Consider the following 16,650-nt stretch of genomic DNA (forward strand, 5'->3'; position numbering starts at 1 on the left):
AAATAATAAAAATTCTCCATTCCACAGCACGGACAAAAAGAAAAAAAAAATCAATTGATTGGATTAGTATAACTAAATCATACCCCTTATTATTCTAAATGCAATGAAAAAGAACTAAAATAGCTTATCAGCAATTAACATTCACATGAATTGGAATTTCTCAAATAAAGAAAGTAGCCTTTTGCCTTTCAAAGTGTGACTGACAACATAGTAGAATGGTTGCCTCGTATGAATATTACCCTCAGTTATCGACCAGCAGGGTGTAGACGCAGTCAGAGGATCCGGGTGGAGAAAGAGAGAATAGGGATAAAGCCAAAAACGTCATGTTCAGGAAGGATTCTGAAAATATTGTTAGGTATATATGTAACAAACAACATTTTAGATAGGTATAAGGAGAAAGAACGTGGATTGGTCCCAACCAGCCAACTTGCTTTCACCTTTACATTCACCCTCCCTTGCTTTTGTTGCTTTGTTATTTCTTCTGACCGACCACAAAAGGCCAACTCATTAGTGTTTTCTTGGCCCCACCCCCCCTCTTCTCCACTTACAATAATACTCCCTGCCCTCCTCCTCCCCCAATTTACCTTTCTGTTTTTTAATCTTTTGGGAGGATAGCGTGATGAGGACTTCATTTCCAACAACACCAAGTGCTTGGGAGCAACTTGAGGAGAAAATGACCTCTACTGACCTCATTGCAAGCATCTTTGCTTATGTAAAAGTAAACGAAAACAACCATTTATAATATTCGTTACAGTCAAATTCTCATCGCAATTGCCAGCTACAGAAGATGCCATTCTGCATGTAGTCTAATTTTCAACATACTTCGGAATATTCCAAATGTTTATTTTAATTTAAGAAAACTAGTGGGTAGAAATGGAAGTGGCCAAAACGTAAGATGCTTGGAACTTGGAAGCAAGGTCTACAACGTCATCACATATGGGCGAAACATAGAGGAATGGTGGGCAGCCAACCACTGGGGATAACCTCACCCAATAAATCTATATATATACCTTGTCTGTATCTCTTGAACTTTTCAATATACTTTTTTTGAAAAAACAGGTATTAAAATTAAAATAATTTTAAATATCATGTTTTCAATTTTCATTTAAATTATGTTTGGTTCTAAAAATTGCTATGAAAAGAAAAAATATATTAAAAAAATAATTATTTTTTTTTTTTGTATTTGGTTGTATTATAAAAAATGTGAAAGAAAGTCAAATATAATTAAAATTATTATGAAATTTATATATTTATAAATTATTTAATATTAATATAAATGAGTTAAATAAATAAATAAAAAGTTTAAAATAGTATATAAAAATAATTTATTAATTTTAAATTTATTTTTTATTTCTCTTTACATTTTCTTTCCTTCTACTTTTTTTCTTTATTTTCTTTCTTTAATATTTTCCTTCAAACTTTCTAACAACCAGTTTTAAAATATTATTAAAAATATGCAAATCATCTTAATAATATTCAAAGTCTTTAGAATAATTAAATACAAAAAATATAAACTTATAAATAAAATTATAAACAATTTTAAACAAAATATGATACTCATATAATCATTTTTTTTATATCTTCAATACATCCAAACTACATATATCATTACTTTAGTAATAAAATAACTTAATATGTGTATTACTACTTGTTTTTATCATTTTTGATAATATTTTTATTTTATTGATATTTTTTATCCAAATTTTGTATAAGATATTTTAGTAAAATTTAACCATGATATTTCTATAATTCAATATTTTACATGTTCTTAATTTTTGCTTCATCATTGGGAGGAAGAGAGAAATTAAGGGCTTGTTTGGTTGTCGTTTTTTAAAACCGTTAAGGAAAACTATTTTTTAAATTAGTTTTTAAGAATAGTTTTTTTGTGTTTTCAAAAATAAAAATTGTATTTGACAATTGAATTATGAAAAATAATTTTTGTTCTAAAAAACAAAACAAAACAAAAAAACATGGTTAGTTGAGTGACACACAACCCATCCTCGGCACCCATCAAACTTATCTCTACCATCCATGAAGCTATTTATGCTCAAATCTCATAACAAAAACATAATTCAAATTCATAAAATCATAGATAAATCCAAAAACAACTAGAAAAACCCCAAAATAATCATATTATGCTCTAGGAACAACAATAGAGCAAGATGAGTACCACAAACATCAGCAGGAAAAATAATCATATTTTTCCCAACAAATTTCTCAAATCTATATAAAAAAATCCTAACATTACTAGATATAGCAAAAAAAGAAAAAGAAAAAAAACTTCAATATATATAGATTTTGTGGAGTTGACCTTTGTCTCATGTTGGTGGAGATACTCTCGATGGAAAACACGAGAATAGCAAGCAAGAAAAGTGAGAACACAAAGAACAACAACTAGGATTTTTTTTTTAAAAAAAAAAAAAAGAAGAAGAAAAACACGTTGTTGCTTTTTTAATTTTTATTTTTTTGAAAAGATGCATTTTGAAAACATAGAGAATATTAAGAATAAAAATAACTCCCTTTGTCAAATGTGTTTTTAGTGTTCTTTTATTCTGAAAAACAAAAGACAATTCTTGAATACAACAATCAAACAACCCTAAAAATTCCCCTTATTGTAAATTTAAAGGGCTATGGGTAAAATAACGAGATTGTAGTTGGAGTTTTGTGAATGGTCTCAAAGAAAATTTCACTAGAGTAAAATAAGTTAAGAACTACTTTGGTTCATGACTTGAAACATAATGTCGACTTCCATCCACGTGACTTGACCATTATGTTCAATTATTAATGTTGGCATTTATTTGAAGTTAGGAATCATAATAAAAAAACAAAAATCAATTATGGTGCTATAATACGGGTCAAGGGTATGAAACAATTTCTAAAATCATGATTTTAGTTGTATGATTTTGGAAAACTTGGTTGTCTTGTTCCTTATGATAATTGTGCCTTTTTTACATGATTAAGACTTTAAAGGGATATTTTATAAATTAATTTAATAACTTAAACGTGTTAATTGTATCTAAAATAGTTTATTATTTCTTATATGTTTGATTGCATTTTTTTTAATTTTTTTTTTAAAATTAAAATTTTAATCATATTTAGTTAACTTGTTTTTATTTGATATTTTAAATTTTTTATATTAAAAATTTTAAAATAAAGGTATACAAAATCTTTTGATTTTCAAGTTCTTTAAATAAATTTTAAAATAAAAAATGAAAACCCACAACTCATTAATATATATTTTTTTTTTTACAAACTTGGGTGGTGGAAGAGAAGAGACTTTTGCTTTTAAATATTATTAAAAAATATTTATACTTTTTATTTCTAAAAATACTAAAAATGGAGTCAAATTAAAGTTTTTTATGTCATTTTTTTAACAAAGTTTAAATGAAAACTTTTTTATGTAGTCAAATTATCATTGATGGTTTTACCTATTAATTTTCTTTAATTCTTTGTCTTTATTAAATATCTAAGAAACATGCTTAAACTAGAATTTCCAAGCATATTTTACAAAAATGGTGATGTTTTAATATTTCGACTAGATTAATTATTTTGGTTTAATTAGAGTTACTTTTAAATTTAAATGGTGATATTAAGTTATTTTATTAAAGATGTTTAATTTATTTAATGATTTAAATTAAATTATTAAGTCTTTAAATTCATCTATTAAACACCTCACCTATAAGTTTATAAATTATCCATTTTACAAATATATTTTTATATTTGATGACTGAGTTATGAATGTGATTTGAAGAAATATATATAGTAAATTTATAAATAATTATATTGATATGATATTCAGCGAATTGCACAAAATCATAAGAAATTTTTGTTAGAATTTTGATAAAATGAAGCATAAGACTTTAGTTATTTTGAGGATGAAATAAAAATATTTTAATATGTCAGAATTTTTAATTTATAATCGATAATTTTTAATATTTTAAACTATTAGATTAGAAGTTATGATTTTTAATAAGAATTATCCATTATATTGATAATGATGTCTTCTCAACCCTACCTTTCAAAAGAGAGTCTTCATTGTCTTTTGGAGTGATAGAAAACATTTATATGAAATCTAAGTTTTATATTTCTGACATTTTTCTTTTTTTGGGTTTAATTAGTCTTCTTGCCAATGGGTTAATAGAGAAAACATTGTTGAGAATTATTAGGATTATTATTATTATTTCCAAATTCCATGTTGCAAACACTGATTAATATTTGTTGTAAATAAAATAGAGTGTTAATATTTGAAAGGTTTGGATGGTTGAAAGTGTAAATGAAAGCATTTATGAAGGTATAAATAAAAAAATAAAATAAATAAATAAAAAAGTTGGAAGTGGAGGGTGCGCCGGTGCGGCACCAAAAGGAAAAAAGGATAAAGAGGAAGGTGGGGGAGAGAATGGTAAATTGAAGAGAGAAGTATGAGGAAGAGCATTCATTGCTTATCTTGTCGTCACCGAAATGTGTCAAACCTGCGGATAGCCCATAAGTTAAAGCCCCTCCTCCCTTCTCCCTCCACCTGCAACCGCCTCGTTATTCCCTCTTCTCCGCCACTCTACATTCATTTTCCTCTCTTTCTTTTTCCCCTTTTTTCACCTTTGCCTCTTTTATTGATTCATTAATAAATCATCCAAAAACAGTCCCGGATTTGGGAATTCATTTCCTTTGTCCATGAAGCGACCTTTTGTTGCCGACGATGATCTGGAAAGCGCAGATCAGAAGATGAAGAATCCAAAGCTTGAAGATGATGAAGAGGACGGGGAGGTTAGGGGAGAGACAACGGGGTTTGTGAATCTGGACGAGAATCTGCTGTACGAGGTGCTCAAGCACGTGGACGCACGTACTCTGGCCATCGCTGGGTGCGTTAGCAAGCTCTGGCACAGAACGTCCCAGGACGAGCGGCTCTGGGAGCTGATCTGTACCAGACACTGGGCTAATATCGGCTGCGGCAACCAACAGGTCCGATCTGTGGTTCTCGCTCTCGGAGGTTTTCGTCGTCTCCACTCTCTCTACCTCTGGCCGCTGTCCAAGCCCCAGGCTTCCTCATCATCTTCGCCGCCGTCGTCATCGTGGCCGTCGACTGCACTATCGCCTCCGTTTGCGCCGCATTCGATGATGCGGCCCAAGTTCCCAACTCGCTGGGGAAAAGACGAGGTCCATCTTTCCCTGTCTCTTCTCTCAATTCGTTACTACGAAAAGATGAATTTCAACAACAGAGGGAGATGAATTGTCATGATCATACCCTTACTACTCTATAATCGCCCTAAATTTGGCTTTGTTCCTCTTTTTTTTTTCCACGATTGTAATCTATATCGGCTTGCTCAACCAGATCCGCGTCCTTCCTATGAATTAATTGTTGTTCTTTTCTTGATTTCTGAGTTTGTTGTATAAAATGAGATAATGAAAATTGCTTTGCATTTGAATGTTAATACTTAATATGCACAATTGGGCTGATTGATCCGCGGGAAAATCGTGTTTGGATGCGAGGAAAGGAAGGGGGAAAAACAAAATGAGTGAGGGGATGCGTTTACAGGAATAGAAACAAGTGAAGAAAGCCAACGGGGTGAGTTGTAATGAATGTCGGGTACTGCCCACGCTTTCTGGCCCTTCCCACGGGGAAGAGTTTTGTGTTGATTGGATCTGTAAAAGCCAAAATTCCTGTGAGCCCCAAATTGTCGTATACGCTGCCACTCTGTTTCTTTATTCGGATGTGGAAATTTTTGGACAAGGAGGCATGGCTTCACTTGTTGGGAACTTGGCATATGTATTCTATTTATTTCCCTTTACTCTTATTTATTTCTCTATTGACTTTTTTTCCCTTCCGCTTTCTAATTTTTAATTCAATTCCTCTCTAGTTAATGTCCGCTGACAGGCCTCTCACTGCCGCACATTTAAATAACCTGATAATTAATTGAACCTTTTTGGGAACTTTTGAGATGCCCCAATATGTTGAGGTTCTAGCGGGGAAGGTTGAACTCGAGTCCGGAGTTTGGGTTTGGTCATTGGTGTACACTCTAATTAGTAATTACTCAAGACGGCCTAATCCCTCACCTTTCCTCTTAACTTTTCTAATGGGGCTGTTGTATGCTAATTTTGAGCTGCTTAACACAACTATGCAGACTTTATCTGAATTGAGGTTGGTTAGATATTTTGTAGTAATTCAAATCCAACTTGATATGATCCAAGGTTCTGATTTGATCACCCCAAATGATGCCTGGTTTTACATTTGGCTCAGGTTATATTTCTACAAAATGTATAGATTGCAATTTTACTAGAATTTTCATAAGTCAGGCAATTTCGATGAAAGTCATAGGCTTGGAATGGCCTCCATATTTGGTAAAATGGGCCATCCTTATCAAAATTTAATAGGGCTAAAGGATATTGGTGTAGGATGTGTGGTGTTGGTGAAAGTTTCAATGCATTATCTTCAAGTTGTGTATGAAGAAGGTGGGTTGGTAAAACTAGATTAAGTTGTGTACAAGGAAGGTGGTTGGCTTATTATTTGACTTAAGTTAATTTGAAATTAAATTATTCTTAAGTTATAAATTTATTACTTTGTAGGTAAATTTAATCTTTGTCTTATAATCATGAAAATTTAACTTGAAGAACTCTTAAGCTAACAAATAATGATAAAGATATTCATGTATAAAAACTATGCGAAATTTTAATGTGATTTTCAATCATATTGAGGATAAGAGAGATTTAAGAAATTATAAAAGGAAAGACTACGAACATAAACCTATGTTTCTTTACTCTAATATCTGCATTCCGCACTAGATTTTTATTCTATTAGGGTCTCTCTTTTTTTTTTTTTTTTCTGATATCCATATTTATTTCTTTTTTTTTTTTTCCAATTTTATCCTAAAGTTATAACCTACAATAACCAAAAAAAAAAAAAAAATTGTGCTTTGAAATAGACGCATGATCTAAGGTCTTGTTTGATAATTGTTTTTTATAATAGTTTTGAAAAATAATTTTTAAAAACTTTTCTATAATATTTTGCAAAACAAAAGTTTGTTTGAAAACTTAAAATATTTATAAGTTATTTTTAATATTTAAAAATATGATTTAAAAATAATTGTTGTAGCTAATACTTTATTTTTAATCATTCTGTATGTTTGTATAATTATTTTCTAAAATAATCTTAAAAAAATAAATGAAAATAATATAAAACAATTAAATGATGTTATTTGAAAACATTCTGTTTTTTGTTCTTAAAGAATAGAAAATAATTTTTGGTTACCAAAAATGTTTTCTTATTTGTTTTATTTAATTTTTTTTATTTTTTTATTTTTTTGGAGAATAGAAAACTATTCCAAAAACAATTGCCAATCAGATTCTAAATTAATCGTTTATTTTTCCATGATTCATGTATACACTTGTTTATATATATATATATATATATAATTTTTAAATAAAAGGATACTAAACAAGTATCACTCTCTACAACTTATACGTTGTGCCACTTGATTTTCCAAATCCGTAATTTATACTAAGAATCCCTCTCATGTGAAATGGACACCCCTTATTCACCCTTTAAATCTCCGCATATTCTAAATATATTTTCACACTTATTCCAAATCAATCAAGCATGTGTCTCATGTCTCATTTTTTGGATTATGAAATGACAAATCAAATTCAATTAGTAGTTGATTTGCCCGAATCCAAATTATGACTCTAAGAACCAAATACAAATATGGCCTTAAGCTTTACTATAATAGTAGGGCTGCCCCATGAGGTTTGGTATTATTCTCGACTGAGATCACAGATAGGTGTAGAAGAGCAGTGGATGTTAGCCAAAGATGCACATATACCCGATTTGAAGAGGTTTTGGAGCATAGAATTCTAATTGCATGATGCATTTTGGGGATGTCTTTCCCTAGACGGCTCAATTGACAAATTGGAAGCATGATGGGATTGGTAGAAGAAGAAATAATCAATTTGGACAGATCTGTTTTCTTAGCACAAATAGATGAAGCACTTTTGCACCATTTTCAAATTCAGAAGAAGCACTACTTCCCACTGTTCCAGCTCTGTTTGTCCACCAGTGATTATTGATTTTTTGTTGGTACATGACCCATGAATTTCTAACTTGACAACTTGAATCCTTAGCATTCTTCATCTTCACCGCCCTTTTAAATTGATTAAGAGTCTATTTTGAATTAATTTTAATTCAAAAACTTCTAATTTTGATACTCAAAAATAATTTTAGAAAGAATTACTTATTGAGTGATTTTTTTTTAAATTACTTTAAATATTTTTTAGTTGACTATTTAAATTTTTAAAAATTTATTAAATATCTAATTTTTAGAAGATCCCTAGTCAAGTCCTAATACAATAGTGGGTAAGGGAGGAAAAATTATAATTGCCTTGCATGAATTTTAGAAATAGTAGGAAATTATCATGTTATTGTTCAATAAATTATATTATTTTAAACTTTAATTACAAATAAGCACGATATATCAAATTAAAAACCTCAATACCCAAAAAAAAAAATTTATAAAAGAACTAATAAAAGCATTCAAAGGAATTTTTCAAAAGAATTAAAAATAGTAAGAAAAAAAAATCTTATTAGTTAATTTTTAATTATTTTAATATTTTTAATAAAAAAATGTTAAAATAATTCAATTTTTTTTCAAATAATTAAATATTAATTAGTTAAAAGTGATGACAATTTTTTTATATTAAATTATCTACAAATTAAAGTATTTTTATACTTGAAACTAAACATAAATTCTCATAATGTGAATAATTAAACAAAATTTCATAAAAAAAAATAAATATCATATAATTTAATATAATTATATAGCTCAATTGTAAATTAATTTTTATTTAATTAAATTTTAAAATTTTCAAAATTAAAATATTAAATAAAAAATAATGAAAAATAAATTAGGGTAACAGCTGTAACATGAGAAGGAAAAAATATATATATGAATAGGGAACATTTTTTTTGGGGGCGAAATTGAGGAGGCCTGCCTTAGATCCGCCGGTGGTGGTGCGTGAAGCTCCACACTCCTGAGGGGGTTAATGCAGTATAGTGTGACTTGTGTCCCACCCCAAAAGGATTTCTGATACGCCAGCCAATATGTGGAGCAGTTGGCCACCAGCTAATAACGCCCACACCACCTGTCATGTCCAGCTGCAAAACCGGAACAAATTAGTTACAGGTTACAACTTTACAATACATATTTCATATAATAGTTCAGTTTCCGCTGTAAGGTCTGCTACCGTACCTCCAGCAACCCCCACCAATGCCCTTAACTTGACTAAATCTCCCACCTACACCTCTGAATTCTATTCATCCACTTCCCCATGCTATACATTAGTGTCCATGGCCCAGCTACATAAACCGTTTGGTTGGGAAGTTTTAATTTTTGCTCTAGATTATGGCCCAAACAACGAGATCTTAAATGCAAATGCTATATACTGATAAAGAGTCTAGAGACTAGTAGAATATGCCACACTTCTCTTCTTCACTTCACGTACATATAGGAAAAGTCCTGCGGATATAATGTATCTGTTACAAACGACTATGACTATGACTAAAAGAGATGCCCTACTTTGAACATTTACTTTTTCGAGGCTTGTTGGTAGTTAGGTCTTAATTCTGTGGTTCCTTGGTGTGAACAGTGAAGCCCACTGCATAAAGGAAGGCGCTCCGATTCATGAACACTCATTTTTCTTTGATCAACTTCATCCTATATTTTCCTTCTGAAAAACCAGGGAATTTTGAAATGTGTAGGCTATTTGGTTTGAAGGCAGCCCTTAGAATTCCAATAGATTCAAACCAAAAAGTGGGATTTGAGCTGGGGAGAAGGAATTCAGATGCGTGATTGATTTCAAATTTTTGGTGCTTAAGCTCCACTTACTCCATTTTTGACCTTTTCAATTCTTTCAATCCAATTAGAAAGTTTTTGTTTATTACATTTATAACTGGTAACTTTGGATTTTTGAAATTAATCTTTTAAATGACAAATCAAACAATTTTGTAGGAAAATTGAAGAAACATCATAACTGATGGGCCGTGAGGTATACAAGGAGAAAGTACTACAACTACTGCTCCATAGTATTACTTAAGATGGTAATTTGTGTACTTTTATTTCACTACTTTGTTTTGATTGTCAGGGAGAATTTGAATTCCTCCATTTTCTATAGATGCCCTTATTCGCCATTTGTTAATACAGAGTGATTAGTATTAGTGTGAGGGCTTGTGTAGTTGTGTTCCCTCCATTAAATCCCAATTTCTTTTAACAATTCCTCTGGACATCTAGAATTTTATCAGAAATATTCACCGCGTATTATAATATATAGTCTACTTGTTAGTTGTTATTATCCAACACAAGTTTTTACAAGCCCTGATATCACATTGTGCCTATCCCCAGCAAAAGAAGGGAATTGAATAAGAAAAAAAGCAATAGCAAAAAGTGGCTTTACTCAAGTATTTGGGTCTTAATTAAAGGCCTTAGCCAGTCCAACAAAGTCTCACACCCCACCAAGAGCCGATGGGCCGAAGTTGAAACGTGACATCATGCATGAGGATATATTCTTGGTAGGGTGATGAGTTTAGGCACGTATCTCCTTTAACACTCTTTTTATTATTATACCGCTCACTCCCTGGTTTTTTACATGATTACATAGGCAATTACGCAGGCGTAAACATCTGGAAGGGGTTAAGGAAAAACCAAGTTAAAAACTCTTTCCCTCTCGCCTGAACTGAGGCCATGACCATTCCCATTGATCCCATTCATAAGAGGTGGAAGTGGAGGCACTTTACGTGCCCTTCTATAACCCACGTGTTTGAATGGAGCACTATCCTTTCTTCCCAAGTCAAATTATCGCTTCCATCACCATATTCACACCTTGTTTCTAGCATTATAAATGGTACCCCAACCATGCCTCATTCCTCAAGACACTAGTTTCCTCAAGCAACATCACAGTTCAGCCTTTTCCGTAAGCATATCCTTGTCGTCCAAAGTTTCAAATGGCTACAAGTCTCGACTCTCTCAGCTTCTTCCTCCTCCTCCTCCATGTATTGCTGCTAAGCTCTTCCTTTTTCATAACCGAAGCTCGTCCTTTCAATGCTGCCAAGTTTGGTAGCTTTATAGACTGTGGGAGTGGGAGTTCTTTTGATGAGCTCTATATCAAAGCAATTAAGAACGGAGGGCCAAGCCCCGGTGGAAAGGGACATGAGTTCACCAACGTTCAACCACTAGGTGGGATCAAGAATGCTGGACCAAGCGATGGCGGGAAGGGACATGAGTTCGCTAACGCTCAACCATTAGGCGGGACAAAAAACGCTGGACCAAGCCCTGGTGGAAAGGGACATCAGCTTATCAACACTCAACCATTAGGCGGGATCAAGAGTGCTGGACCAAGCCCTGGAGGAAAGGGACATCAGTTCATCAATATTCTACCACTAGGCGGGATCAAGAACGCTGGACCAAGCGATGGCGGGAAGGGACATGAATTCACCAACATTCAATCATTGGGTGGTATTAAAAATGCTGGACCAAGCCCAGGTGGAAAGGGACATCAGTTCATCAACATTCAACCACTAGGAGGGATTAAGAACGCAGGACCAAGCCATGGTGGAAAGGGACACGAGTTCATCAACATTCAACCACTAGGAGGGATCAAGAACGCCGGACCAAGCCATGGTGGAAAGGGACATGAGTTCATCCACATTCAACCACTAGGAGGGATTAAGAACGCCGGACCAAGCGCTGGTGGAAAGGGACATGAGTTCATCCACATTCAACCACTAGGAGGGATTAAGAACGCCGGACCAAGCGCTGGTGGAAAGGGACATGAGTTCGTCGACATTCAACCACTAGGAGGGATCAAGAACGCTGGACCAAGCCCTGGTGGAAAGGGACATTAGTTCATCAATATTCTACCACTAGGAGGGATCAAGAATGCTGGGCCAAGCGACAGAGGGAAGGGGCACTAGTCTGCTACAAGCATGAAGTAGTAATTCATTAATTAGTTTAATCATTTCCTTCTTTTAACAGATTTGTTTCTTTTTTTCTTTTCTAAAAAAATTTTGATAACATCATAGCTAGGTTATCAAAGAGTGGTTAATTATTGTTCTTGAGAGTTCACGTAATGTAATGTGAAACGTCGAGTGTCGTTCAATATGATAGTGTTTTATTTTTGAAAATTTCCATTTATATAAACCCTGGATTTCGAAAGCAAACTAGCTTATACAATCTTTGCTTATAGGAAATATATATGCATAGTCGGGTTTCAAAGATAAATTCAACTCATGCCTAACATGACAAATTATTATCAGTAAAATGATTTGAGTTTTTAAATCAACTCTTTGAATCAGTTTTCCATAAAGATACAGTAATAGGGTAGATATAGTACATTTCTTACACAGATCAAAGATGTAATGATTTCTATTTATATGGAGAATCAAATAAAAAGTTGGTTCCACTGGTGTATATACCATTGCCCTCGCCCTGAATGCATTTATATGCTTAAAGGGAATAATTGAATCCGATTGTATCCCGTCCAACAACACGACGAATAACAAGGTCTGGCTAGTATTGGCATCCACGGGTCCACCAATACAATAATGGCATGTCCTAGTAAGATTTGTTCACGGTCGTCGTCGTATATATTAATTTAATCCTTGGATTTGGGTGGTGCTGCCCGCAACAGAGAGGAAGTGTCTTTGCATGGCAACCATTTCTCTGATCAACTTTGTCAACTTTATTTTGGCCAACCAAAGGCAAAGAACAGGGTCCGTGTCTAATTTTCCACTGAAAACTAGGGAACTTTTGGATTGAAGGGCATTCAATAGAATTCCAACTTTTCAAAGTTGCTGGCGACTGGAATAGTGAGGTTAATTCAGGAAAAAGGAGTTCAGATGTCTGCTTTCTAACTGCTATCGGTGCTGGAAACCTGCTCGCTGGTTTTACTTCTTTTGACAGGTCGAATCTCAATGTTTCAACACAAGGCAGCTGAAACTTTAATATATACTTTGAATATTTGGAACCTCTTGAATTTACTTCTGTTTTATTCTTTAAACGGTGAAATGAAAATATTTTGGTCGAAAATTGTGATGAAACTAGTCATTCTGGCACTTGTGGTCGGTGGGAAAAAAAGTATGATTTTTATTTTTATTTTTTTTGTCTCTTACTTGCTACCACTCAAAATGTATATGGTCCATTAAGTACACAAGAAATTGACTTTGTACGCCTGTATTCTAAGATGGAAATTTGGCTAGTGAGCAGCCAGATTTGCTTCGCGACCAAACTCGAAACTTCGTTGAAACCATTCAAACCAAGGTTCTATGTACCTAGGGAAGGCCAGAATTTGGCTTGGATCCGGCCCATGTTCATGCAAGCTGAAGTAGAAGTGTAGAACACACTCATACTTGTGGATGGTCTATTTTTCTTTTATTTGGATGAACGCCCTTCAATAAATATGTCACTAATCACTAATATCTGGTGATTTTAACATGAATATTACATTTTAATGAAAATCATCATTGTTGGACAGATTTCTGAATACTTCAGAAAATCATCCTATATGGTACATGTAAAAGCCCTTTTTTTTCTTTTTCTTTTTTTGAGATCAAATATTAAAATTCAAGGGCGGTGATAAGGCGCATTTGTGGCCGCTTTGGGGACCATGTTTAGGATTGACCGGTCAACTTAAGCCGTGCAGCCTTTAGGGGTGATCCCACGACCAAGGACAAAAAGTTGGTCAATAGGTTCTTTGTATTGCTACGCCACGTGTCAATAAGCCAAACAAACGCAGTTTCTGCACAATGGACAGGGTGCTGGGCCTAGTAAAAGCTAGTGTACAATAATTTTTGTCCATTCTTACCCGTTTCTAGATTACTGCACATTTCACACACATTAGGGCGCCTTCGCCACCAGTTGATAAGATCATGGCAATTGACATGTGATTCTCATTGAAATCTAATAAATCCAACGATGGGTGATGTATAATCTTGATGGTGAGTTGGACGCCGTCAAAATTGATCACGCGATGATGATGGAAGCTTCGCGCTCGCAAATTGCAAATAGGACTGTACGTACGTAATACCGCATGAGGAAGATTTTTATTTGGTCCCCTCCACTAACTAGGCCAGAAGAGGAACGAAGGAGCTCACAACTCTGTCTCTCCAAAGTAAATTTTGCGAGTTCAACTTTAATAAATAAAAAGATTTAGCCCTTCAAACTTGGACTAAATTGTTGGTGTTTTCTGTTTTAATGCGTTTCCTCTTCGACCCATCTGCCTTCAACTTCCTCTTTCGTTCCTTTCAAAAGAACCAGAGCTGGCGGCACCACCTCGACCCACCCACGTGTTTGAATGGACATTTGTGTCTCTTTTCTTCAGTCAAATATGTCTTATGTAATCACCTTTTCTTTCTTGCCCTATAAGACAGGACCCCAGCCTGCCATTATTCTAAAGCACAACCCACCTTTCAAGCCTTTTTCACTGATTTTTGCTGTCCAAATGGCTACAGGTTTCAAGCCTCTTACCTTCTTCCTTGCTCTTCTCCTCATCTGCGGCTTCATTTTCAGTACTAGTACAGAAGCCCGTCCTTACTATGGTGGGCTTTCTCTAAGCTCTATAAGTAAAGGGACTGAGAAATTGTTGGATGGATTGTATATTGAGGCCATTAAAAATGAAGGTCCGAGCTCTGGGGAGAGGCGACATATGTTTCCCAACATGCGAACTCTCGTAGGAATCAAGGACTCTGGTCCAAGCCCTGGTCAGGGACACTAGCTTCTTTGTTAATAAAGCCATGAACCTGCAGCAGTGATTCGTTCAGTCCTTCTTCAAGGTCATAGTCCCGTAGATGTAGGTGACATTGTAGGGTACCAAATGAGAGTTGGTTAAATTCTTTCAAAGCTTCACGTGATGGATGTAAAGCATTCAGTAGTACTTTATCGCTAAGCTTTTATCATGCGACTATTTTTTTAGATTTTGATTTATGTAATGAAGCTTTTATTTGATTTTTTATTTTTTGGTTGCCTGAGACTGCATACAGTGAATGATTTGAGATATAGAAACTGGGGTAGAGATATGACTATGCTCTTTAACTTGTTTTTCATATTAAAAACCCTTTTTTTTTTATATTAAAACCTTAATGCTACATTTGGTTGGTAGCATATAATATATCCTATTTTATAGTGGTAAGCGGGATATACCTATTATATGTTTAACCAAACATGAAATATGATAAGTGGTGAGATATATTATTCATCCTCTATTTTCCATCCATTTCATATGGGATATGTTAATCTCATGAGAAGATATGGAATATACATATCTTATGCATAAAAAATGTATTTTTTTTTATCAATTTTTTATTTTAAATATATTTATTTAATAAAATAAAAATTATTATAAATTAAATTTATGATTAAAAAAGAAAAACTAAAAAAATATTTATAAAATAATATTAATATACATATATATATATATATATATATATATATATATATATATATATATGTATATTAATATTATATATAAAAATTATTTTTATATATTAAATAATATAAAATAAAATAAAAAATATTTATAAAGTTTAAATATTTTAATCATAAATATTATTAAACATAAATGAAATTTCATTTTTTTAAATAAAAAATATTTGAATGTGACTTAAAATTTGTTTTAAATGTAGAAAAATAATATATATTTCATATTATTTTTTATTAATTTCACAAACTAAATATAATACATAATATAATATAGCATATCCCATTAAATATGTTATTTTAAAATATTATATTCATAAAATATGCATATCCAATGATATTATATCTTATTGGAAATTATATCATAAGATATACATATCCTATCAAATGGGATATGATATATTATGATATATAAATTTTATTTTATCTTATCCCGCCAACCAAATGTAGTGTAAGATAATACTTTAGATTTTTTTTTAATTAAAAATAAAAATAAATAAATAAAATAAAACACAAAAAATGTGTTAAAATAATTTAGTGCAAGCACCAATATTTGAAACCTCTGCAAATTAAAGGACTTTTGAATGTTAGTAAGAGGTTTGAACTAGAGGAAATTGTAATCCTTTTGTACTATTTTAACATTCATACTTATTTTGTATGTTCAATGTACTCCGTTTTTGGATATACCCTTCAAAATTCCAATTTCGCCGATCTTAATGATAATTTATCACACTCCAATACTTCCAATGTATACCCATCTTGAAGTTAAATTGATTCTAAATAGCTCATAATCAATTCTAATTAGTAAGACCTTGGGAAATGTTACATTACATTCAATATAGTAATGAAACAAAATTTGTCAACCTAATTTAATATATTAATGGAAGTGTTTCAAATTTTCATATTGATGTATGACCTGCATTTCAGAGTACATTTTAAGTAATTGTCCATATACATGATGATTGTGTAGGAATGTTTTAGGAATATTCTTATAAATATTATAGATTATGAGTGGAAAAAATTATAAGATGGAAATGAGTTTGTAAAAATGGTATATGATGGATATAGATGTAAAGAAAAATGTGAAACACGAGACACCCATAAGAGTGAATGAACTTGTGGCTTAAGATGTAGAAACAAGAAGTAAGTAAACTTAAGATGTTTCAAAACTTAGTAGTTATATATAGTTTTTGTCCTCTAT

The 16,650-nt window shown here is 32.4% G+C and overlaps 2 protein-coding genes across 2 annotated transcripts; both read left to right on the forward strand.

Annotated features, from left to right (window-relative positions):
- Nucleotides 1-4,264: 4,264 nt before the first annotated feature.
- Nucleotides 4,265-5,426, forward strand: LOC100266007 (F-box protein GID2). The gene has a single exon (XM_002285017.5). It carries the CDS (start codon nt 4,669-4,671, stop codon nt 5,221-5,223), a length of 555 nt encoding a protein of 184 aa, XP_002285053.2. The 5' UTR covers nt 4,265-4,668; the 3' UTR covers nt 5,224-5,426.
- Nucleotides 5,427-10,931: 5,505 nt separating this feature from the next.
- LOC104882531 (uncharacterized) lies at nt 10,932-12,055 on the forward strand. The gene has a single exon (XM_010666240.3). The coding sequence runs from the start codon at nt 10,982-10,984 to the stop codon at nt 11,879-11,881; it is 900 nt and encodes a 299-aa protein (XP_010664542.1). The 5' UTR covers nt 10,932-10,981; the 3' UTR covers nt 11,882-12,055.
- The last annotated feature ends 4,595 nt before the right edge of the window (nt 12,056-16,650 follow it).

This window comes from Vitis vinifera, chromosome 18 (assembly GCF_030704535.1).
Source record: "Vitis vinifera cultivar Pinot Noir 40024 chromosome 18, ASM3070453v1".
Taxonomy (NCBI): Eukaryota; Viridiplantae; Streptophyta; class Magnoliopsida; order Vitales; family Vitaceae; genus Vitis; species Vitis vinifera.

Coding starts and splice junctions, on each gene's coding strand:
- LOC100266007 (XM_002285017.5), top strand. CDS start 4,669: ATGAAGCGACCTTTTGTTGCCGACGATGATCTGGAAAGCGCAGATCAG.
- LOC104882531 (XM_010666240.3), top strand. CDS start 10,982: ATGGCTACAAGTCTCGACTCTCTCAGCTTCTTCCTCCTCCTCCTCCAT.